General features: G+C 37.5%; 1 protein-coding gene across 1 annotated transcript in view; it reads right to left on the bottom strand.

Moving 5' to 3' along the window:
- GPR98 (G protein-coupled receptor 98) overlaps positions 1-10167 on the bottom strand; it is a 1036968-nt gene that overhangs the window by 961892 nt on the left and 64909 nt on the right. The window contains exons 5-8 of the mRNA XM_006885387.1: positions 5895-6008; positions 2636-3201; positions 1966-2236; positions 1250-1579 (exon numbers count right to left, since the gene is read on the bottom strand). Coding sequence (XP_006885449.1) covers positions 1250-1579; positions 1966-2236; positions 2636-3201; positions 5895-6008 — 1281 coding nt within the window. The remainder of the gene's footprint in view (positions 1-1249; positions 1580-1965; positions 2237-2635; positions 3202-5894; positions 6009-10167) is intronic.

The following is a 10167-nucleotide window of genomic DNA, read 5'->3' as shown; positions in this document are numbered from 1 at the left end:
GAGGATAGGCATGCCATACCAAAATGAAATCTTAGTTCAAGGGTAGCAAGAATTAAGCCATTATATCTTCGTCAATGCAAGTAAAGTCAATATCCAACATATACAACAAAACAGCTGGGGGATTTCAATAACTTGTTGAAGATTACTTATGGGAAAGGAGCCATTTACAACTCCAGGGAAAGTTGTAATAAACTATGGACAAAGCCTTGGAAAAACCATGAGACAAATCGAAATGTGGCATGAAACAAAGAAACGGATACAATGATATTTCAATTAATATACATATGAATAGGAATTCTGACATCAAAATATTCTTTATTGATCCATTCATACCAGAGTCTTCATTAATATACCTAAGCAAAACAGAGTGATGTTTTTTCCTTTTCTAAAAAAAAAATTTTAAGGATCATCCAACAGCAAATATAGGGTAAAACGTAACCATAGTCTCATATGTTAATTGTAGGGGTTTTAAACTTTGACATTAGACTATAATGTTTTGTTAAAGTAAGAATTCAAAGTATATATGACAAAAGATATACTCTGGGGCATTTAATTCTTCACTGAAATAGATGACAGTTAAAAGATTCTATCTACATTTAGTAGATATATATAAAAAATCTATAAGTTGTTGTTATATGTTGCTGAATTGGAACCAACTCTTAGCTGACCAAGTCCAGTGGGTTTTCAGAGGCTGTAAATCACACAGCAGGAGACTACCCATCTTTCTCCCACACAGCAGTAGATTTGAGCTGTCTGCCTTTGGCTTAACAGAGAAACTCCTTCCCAGTATTGACACAATTTTCTGCATGCTGTTGTTTATCATCTAGCATATCATGCTTACAGTGGCCATCATTCAAATCACATTTACACCAAAATCTCTTATCAGCGTCCTATTTTCCCAAACCAACTTAAAAGAATTGCAAATATCTGCTTTTCTCAGTCCTCTTCTATAAACTATCAGTTACTTATTCATTGCTTTCTGATTTGGTTTGCGAAGTAAACTTTCATTATTATCTGATTAAAATATGAACCTTCCCAAAGTACAACCCTTATCTTATTTATCTTTTATAGAGGCAGACACAAGCTCTATCAGCTTTGTTTGATGTACAGTACTTTTTAGTAAGCAAAAATAGAACACAGGATATAAATGAGGGAGGAAAGCAAAGCAACAATACAGATTAGTTAAATCTCTCATAGGTAAAAGAAAATTTGTAGTTGAAAAAGCTAATTATTTTAATTGTTACAGTACCTGTACTAGGAAGTGAGCCCCATTTTGAAGGAATGCATCATTTCTTATTGGTAATTTCATAGTAACTTGAGTTTTCTGCTCTGGGAAAATGAGGCTGTTTCTCCTAGATACATTTAAAATGCCATCTTTGGCTCGCAAAGGGTCCAGAGGTCCAGCAGGAATATAAAGTGCAGAAAAAAGCAGCCTCACATCGCCTTTAGTTCCACCTTGTCTTGAAAAGCTCAAGGATAAAAATCGTTCACCTGGACTGCTTTCAATTTTCTGGTTTACCATGGGAAAAAATGTTATCAGGCCGTAAACATCATCACTATCTTGAATGTAGAACAAAAGCTGCAGAAAAAGAAATATAATCTTGAAGTGCAGAATTCTTCATGTGAATTCACCAAACTATTTTCTAGAGGTATCCTGATTTTCATCATTCATTTATCAGTTTATCAAGTCTGAAATTGATGACTTCTAATACCAAGCAGGGTAAAAGATGAATCAAAAGAGGTGGAGTCACTACTAAATTATAGTTTGTGAGGTTATTTTTTAGAGCAAAATATTTATTTTCAGAAAGAACAAACTTGACCAAGGGAAGTGACAATCAATTCTATCATCAGTGTTCTTCCTGTCACATGAAACTAAACATAAACTTGATTTACATACTCAAATTTTCTGGCTCTTTTCTTACACAAATAAATATTCACAAGTATGAAGCATAGCAGGAGATTTACCTCTGCTGGTTCGCTTACTTCTGCACCTCCGCGTATTGTATGAGGCTGGATTTGAATCAGAAAAGCTTCTGCCTCTTCGGGAAGATCATCATTCACAACAGTTAGAGGAATTGATGCCACCATCTGCCCCTGGGCAAAGTGGAGAACTCCAGAACTGGGACTGATATCAGCTGTCACTGGTGAAGGGTCGCTGCTGTTTCGTGTCAACAACCAGTTCACAGACACATTCCCGTGGGTGCCACCATTTCTGACAACAGTAATTTCTTCAAACCTAGAATGTTTGAAAGAGTAATACAGATGCTTACCTAAGGTGACAATCTATTATTCAAAGAGTCATATATATTGTAGGAAATTTAACAGCACATAGCAGCATCAATGGGTTTCAATGTCAACTGATTATCTGACGCTGGTAAAAGTGGAATGAACATCACAAAGTTAATTATTCTTAATAAAAAGGAATAGGTAGGTGAAGGGGTCCTACAGCACTAAAATACTGTGAATTCATTTATATACTTAAATCATCGCAAATGGAATTTAAAGAAAGTAAAGCCAATGTAAGTGAAATGACACACACTCTAACAGTTCAAGCAATGTGTCCAACATCACAAAAATTACATCTTTGGATAATATATTAAGATAACTACAGTATTGAGTTTAAAATTAACCATACCTTGAGACTGTGTCTTCATCAATTATAACTGTCCTTTCAAACAAGATGCTGTTGAAGGACAGGACTCCATAAGGTTTGTCATTTGGTTTAATGGTGACTTGTGCAACAGAAGGACCTAACAGCACAGCATCTCCCCGTAAGGAATCCTTCAGCAGCACAATATGAAAGGATTCCGCAATCTCTGGTATGGCATCGTCAATGATTTGAAATCGCAGATGTGATTCATGAATGAAAGGTGGAAACAAAATAGTTGTATTGGACTGAAGATCGATGAAGTCTACATTTTGTTGGGCATGTGCTGTTGAATTCCCAGTCACAACAGCATAACTGATGGAAACTTCATCTTCATCAGAGCCAATCAGATTCCCATTATCATCTTTCCCACGAACCACTGGAATCAAAAGTATATGATCTTCCTCAGGTACCAAAAAAATACTCTGAGCAAATCTTACAGGACTGTCATTTTTCTTAATGATAATCTCAACTGTGCTCCTAGAAGCATTGATCTCAGCTCCTCCCTCTAAACTTTTCAGCTGAATCAAGAACATTTCATCATTTTCAGGCACCTGTCAAAGAAATATAAATAATGACAGCATCAACCCCCAAAATACCTGCAAAGAATCCAAAGTGTAAAAGGTCACTATGTTTCAGTGTAATTACACAGAGGTATCTTAAAAATATTTAAGGGAGTAAATAGAAATTGTACAGTCTTTAGTTAAGAAAATATTTCTGAAAGGTAAATTTTGTATGGAGAGGTACTTTGCATAAAAATACAGTAATGTGTTTTAACCTTGATCAGTCTTTAAATAATGCTAAAAACTACATAGCAAAGATGGACATGAACTCTTCTTTGCTTTACTAGGTTGTAAAATCAGAAGCAGCACTCAAAGTCTAGCATATTATAATCTATAAGATTACACACTCTGATGGCTAGTACAAAGAGTTTTGCTATGCTAATTCAAATGCTGCTTTCCTGTCAGTATAAATCCACCAGAGGCTTCTTGAAGAATAGATGAGCAATCTCTCTCATATGATTTGCAGCCTTAAATACTCAGTGAAGGGTCAGCTACACATTGATTTCAATTTGAAGGCAATGAGTGAGTGGGTAGTGAGTGATTTCACTCAAAAATTATCTCTGTATCCCTCTTGTTTCTAATTCATGAGTCAACCATATGATGTCAATGATATGACCCTCAAAATGTATATTTGTTTCTAAAGAATGAACTGTAAGAGTCACTATGAGGCAAGATGTTAATTTCTACAGCAAGTCTTTTCTTTTGTAACTCACAGAAATCCAATGGTTGATCTCAGCTCAGCTTTAACTCTTCCTTCACTCAAAATTCTATTACTCACCTGTATCAATGAAATTGTTTTTAAGAGGTATTTGTTGTTTTTATTATGTGCCATCGAGTCAGAACAACTCAAAGCTGACCCTCCAGAGAGCTTTCAGAGGCTGTAAATTGTACAGGAGGAGACTGCTCATCCTTTCCCCGTGGAGTAGCTGGTGAATTTGAACACTGTGCCTCTGTGTTAGGAGCAAAATCCCTTACCTACTACAACAGAACTCCCGAAAAGTAAAGGTATTTATCTCAAAAAATAAAATTTTACCATTTGACTGAGGATCTTTCATATGCATCTACAATTTTATATTTACAAATAACAATCTTTCAATATTCCAGACTCTTCACATTAAAAGATGTTACTGGATTCCAGAATCCTACAGACTACAGTTATTGATACACTTTTCTCATAAAATTCCCTAATATATTTGTATTTTATCTCCACAGGAGTTTAATGTGATTTGGTTCTTGTATTTTTGTAGGAGTTTGGGGAGGAAAGATTATAAATTCCTCTGTGTGTGTGTGTGTGTGTGTGTGTGTGTGTGTAGCACTAATTAAAAGCTTTGGCTGCTAATCAAAGGCTAGTGGTTTGAGCTCGCCATCCACACTCCTTGGGGAAAGGTGTATCAGTATACGTTCATAAAGATTGACAGACCTAGAAACCCTCCGGGGCAGTTCTCTTCTGCCCTACAGTCACTAGAGTTGGAATCTCCTTGCCAGGAGTAGGCTTCACAATACCTGAGTTATTTCATAAAAGTCATGTTTTCTGCTCTGTTAAATTTTGCTATTCTTACTGGGGTGAGTGAGAAGATCTCTCATAGTTGTGTTGATTTGCATCTCTCTAAGAGCTAGGGATGTTGAATATTTCTTCATGTGATTGTTGGCCATCTGAATGTCTTCTCTGCTGAATTATCTGTTCATATCCTGTGCCTATTTTGCAATTGGGTTATTTACCTTTATCTTGTTGTGGTGCATGAGTATTCTATAAATTCTAGATATAAGACCCTTATCAGACATGTCATTACCACATATTTTTTTCCCAGTCTGTGGCTTTCCTTTTTACCCTGTTGGAGAAGTTTTTTGATGTGCATAGGGGTTTGATTCTTAGAAGATCCCATTCATCTCTTTTATTCTCCCCTGGTTGTAGGGTTTTCAGGATGCTTGGAAGATGTATTATTTGCATAACAACAGTCCAGAATAAGAACTGCATATAGCAAAGTAGACTAGGAGTGGAGAAGGGAGGAAATTGTGCAACAATGAAAGAATTTTTTTTCAAACAGAAAAGTGAACCCGGGGGTGGATAGGGAGGAAAATGTGCAACAAGGAACGAATGGAAATCCAAGTTTTCTATATACTTTTATTAAAATCTCAATTAAAATGAAAAAAAATTAAAAGAAAGTCATTTTTGCTCTTTAGTTTAAATGGAAGACTCTTGTATGTGACTGTTCAGATGTATTCTTTCTTCAGCAGTAAGGATAGTTACAGCATATCTCAATCCTAAGTAGCTTCAATGCGAAATGTGAACACTAAAACATCCAATCACATTAATATTTGTAGTGAAGTTTTCTTTGCTTTTCGAGTAAAATATTTCTGCTAAATAATCCCTGTTAAAAACAGGAAGTAACTACTAAAAATCACCACATGCTAAAACACTTGGGTTATGTATGGTTTCCATTTTATTAATATTCATTTGTTTTTAATGAATAATTTATGTGAGGTAAGTATATGTCAAAATATAACAATATATCAAAATACTCAGCAATTTCTAGTCAAAGTATGCTTGGTCACAAACCACTAACTTTACATAGGACTGCATTCTGTAACATTTCGAGTACTGAGTACAAGGTAATCATGTAACCTTTCTAAAACATCAGTAAGGTAGAATCCCAGTCCCCCAGGAGTATTCAACAATATCCCACCTCATCATCAAGTACTGTCAAGTTATAAATTACAACTGCTCTGCCAGGGGGAAAGGTGATGTTTCCTTTAACTGGACTCAAATCTTCTTCTGGTGGATTTGGGCCACCTTCAACCTGCAGCAACCATATACAAAGCATAACCATAAATGCGTTATCAAGAAATGCAAAATGTTTCACAAGATTTAAAATACATTATTGTGATGTCACCTGGCACAAATATGAACTTTATTTTAAAATGTTCGGCAAAATAAGTTACTCTAAATTGTTCATAAGACTACCCTTTTAACTAGTAGTCAAGGCCTTTAATGTAGTTCTAGACCTTGACTATAATTATATCAAATTACGTGGTTTTAAAGTGCCCTATTATTTTTTCAATCATTAAGCCTGTGAAAAACTTATTAAACACGTCTTCTTGAAAAGGTTTTCTTCAAGACCAGTAAATTATCTTAAGTAACAGAATCAGATAATAAATCCGCAATTGACTATTTGGACTCAGGCAAGTTATTTAACAACTTTACACATAATTTTCCTCACCTTTAAAATGAGCTTGGGGGGGGATGACAAAAAAAATTAAATAAAATGAGCTTGACAATATTCTCTTCATATGCTTGATGTTGTTGCTAAGTGCCATCAAGTCATAGACGATGCATAACGAATCTATGGATAAAAGACCTCAACACCTGTATAACTTTCATCCTTTCTCCAAGTTCATAGAGTTTCCAGAGACAAGCTGTTTTGGAAGTGGATGCCACTCCTGCTTCAAGCCTGTTTTAATCTGGGAGCTCCACCAAACAATGTCCACCATTGGTAACCATTATCTCATTTGACACATCAGTGTCACAGTGTTTCATTCATTCATTCATGCATGCATGCATTTTAAAATGATTTCATGAGTACTATGACATCTTCTATATATTATGAATACAGCAGTGAACACTGTAAACTTCCTACTCCATGAATCTATGTTTAGTGGAAGGGGAATAAATGACAGATAAATCTGTGTATGTCTAATGAAAAGTACTGGGGGCAGGGAAGGAAGAAGAAGATGAAGGCAAGTGATGGAGCCTAGAGGCATTCACTGTTGCTGTGTACTGTCAGGTCAGAACTGACTCATAGCTACCCCTCCAGTGGATTGTCAGAGGCAGCAAGTCACACCGGAGAATGCTCATCCTTCTCCGGTGCAGCTGCTTATGGAATTGAACCACATGCCTTCGGTTTGGCAGTGCAGCTCTTTATTACTACGTCACCAGAGGCGTAGTACATGGCATGTTCAACAGTCAACTGAAGAAGTTAGTTTAAATTCACTAGCTGCTCCTTGAGAAGAAGTGAGGTGTCACTTTCTGTAAAGATTTGCAGAAACAGAAACCTGATTGACAGTGAAGTAAGAATTGCTTTCTGGCAGTAGAAGGGAAAATTAATACTGAGGGGAACAGCTACTATTACAGAGCATTGACAAGCCACTGATGAAAAAGAAAAACACTTAGGAGAAAAAAGAACAGTCCCATCTTCCCTCACTCACACACCAAAAAAATCCAACCCAACTTCAGTTGGATTCCAATTCCTACTGACAGTTTTAAGCTCAGTAGAATGACCTTATAGGGATCCCAAGAGTGTAAATATTTAAGAAAAGACGACAGCTTCATATTTCTATTGTGGAAATGGTAGTCAACCCACTGACATTCCAGTTAGCATTCAAGCACTTTAACAGTTGCATCACTAGGGCCCCTGTGAAATTATTAAGTTCTCCACAAATTTTAGCTATAACTATGTAAACAAAATCAAGAGATGAACTGCATTGAGGTAGTCTGCCATCAGGGACATCTCCAAAGCACCAAGGAGTATGATGTCAGTCTAGGGACTGAGGTGTGCCTGATCCAGGACATGGTTTTCTCAATTACTTGCTATGCATCACAGAGCAGAACAATGATCAAGAGTGACAGCAGAATAATTTATACCTTCAAATTGTGGTGCTGAAGAAGAGTACTGAACATCATGGACCTCCAAAAGAACACACAGGTCTGTATTGGGGTCAAACCAAGTTTCTATTTGGAGGCAAGGATTTTGAACCTCCATCTCATATAAGGTGAACATGTTGCCAGAAAGGACCAGTCTTTGGAGGACATCATGCTTTGGAGGGTGAGGTACAGTGCAGGAGTAGAAGACCCTGGATAAGACGGACTGACACAGTAATGGGGGCAAGTGTGTCAGAGTCAGTAAGACTGGCTCAGAAAAGGGCAGCGTTCAGAGCTATTGCACATAGGTCACTATGAGTCGCAGGCAAATCGACGGCACAAAACAACAACAATAACAATGTACATGAAACTAAAGGCTAAAGATGAAATAAAATATCTATCAAAAACTCATTGTTGTCAGATCAACTCAGAATGGACCCTTCAGCAGATTTTTTGGAGGTTATAATTTGTACAAGAGAAGACTGTCCATGAGAAGCTACTGTTGTATTCAAACTGGCAAAGAGTTTTGTGTTAGCAGCACAACTCCTTATGGACTACGCTACCAGAGCGCCCGCAAACAGCAGTGTTGTTTTTGTGGAATCAGAACCAAGTCATAGCTGATTTTTAGAAGGTTTTTAGAAATAATAAATTACTCTGGAGGGCAGTGCCCATCTCTCTCCTGTAGAGGAGCAACCATGTTCCTTCGGATTAGAAGCACAATCCCTTACCATCAGCCATCAGAATTCACTCAAACATGAATAGAGTGCTTAAAACTTGGACATCTTAATTTTTCCATGTTATATATTGTTGTTGTTGTTGTTGTTGTTGTTGTTATGTGTCGTTGAGTCGCTTGCGATTCATAGTGACCCTAAGTAAAACAGCCTTAAACTCTGCTCTGTCCTGTGCCAATCGCACTGTCTCTGATACACCCATCCCGATTACCCCAGTTACTGAATCAATCCACCTCCCAGAGGGCCTTCCCCTCCTGCGTTGTCCCTCCACCCTCCCAAGCATGACGCTATATATATATATATATGCAACATTTTAAAATATAACACGTAAGTGCACCTTCTTAAGTATATATCATATAGCTTGAGGTTTCCAGTGTAAAACATGCAAGACTGCTGTTGTTGTTCTTGTTCTTGTTGGGTGTCATTAAGTCAAGCACAACTCATAGCAATCCTATAAACAACAGATCTGAACCTTGACCTATACTTTGCCAATCTCACAGTCTCTGACACACTTGAGCCCATTGCTGTAGTCATTGTGTCAATCCACTTGGCTAGGGTCTTCCTCTCCTTCACAGTCCCTCTACTTTTCCAAACACGATGTCCCTCTCCAAGAAACAGCTTCTCCTAGCAACATGCCCAATATATGTGAGATGAAGCTTCACCATCCTTGTCTCCAAGGACCAAATCTGGCTTTACCTTTTACAAGTCATATCTGTTTGTTCTTCTGCTTGTATTGTTGTTGTTAGGTGTCATTGAGTTGAGTATGACTCATACTGACCCTATGAACAACAGATCTGAACCCTGTCTTATCCTGTGCCATCCTTGGGCTTCCTGACAAATTAAAGCCCATTCCAACAGTCACCATGTCAATCCACTTGGATGAAGGTAGTCCCCTTCTCCGACCCTCCACCTTTCCGATGTTTGCCATGATTTTTCCTCATTTTGAGTGACTTCCAGTCTTGGCTCTACCACTACTATTATAACTATCCACATTCATCTACTCTCTCAGAATAGTAAACTGACAGACAAGTGCTGTACCAAATTAGAACAATCTTTTTCCCAAACACAACAAACTGACAATTTAGTTTGTACCTCTAATAGCAAGTCATTCAGCACACCAGTTATATCACTAGGGCTCCTATAGAATTGATGTCTTTGAGTTGTGATGCTGGAGAAGAGTACTGAATATACTGTGGACTAATAGGAGAACAAACAAGTTCATCCTGGAGAGGGTGAAACCAGGCTGCTTCTTGGAGGCAAGGATTCTGAAGCTTCATCTGACATACTTTGGGCTTGTTGCTAGAAGGGGCTAGTCCTTGGAGAGGAACATCATGCTTGAGAGGGTGGAAGGACAGTGCAAGAGAGGAAGACCCTGGATGAGATGGACTGACTCAGTGACTAGGGTAATGAGGATAGTTGTGTCAGAGACAATGAAGATGTCTCAAGATAGAGCAGGGTTCAGAGCTGCTTTGCATAGTGTCTCTATGAGTCACAAGTAACTCACAGGCACATCACAAAAACTATATATTTATCTGTCTTTATTTATATGATTATTCCTCCATCCTGAGTCATGTTTATTCACAATGAAAG

Source organism: Elephantulus edwardii, unplaced genomic scaffold (genome assembly GCF_000299155.1).
Source record: "Elephantulus edwardii isolate Elephantulus edwardi_28Jun2011 unplaced genomic scaffold, EleEdw1.0 scaffold00043, whole genome shotgun sequence".
Classification (NCBI taxonomy): domain Eukaryota; kingdom Metazoa; phylum Chordata; class Mammalia; order Macroscelidea; family Macroscelididae; genus Elephantulus; species Elephantulus edwardii.
Note: the sequence above shows the minus strand (reverse complement) of the source record. Positions and strands in the feature narration are given on the sequence as shown.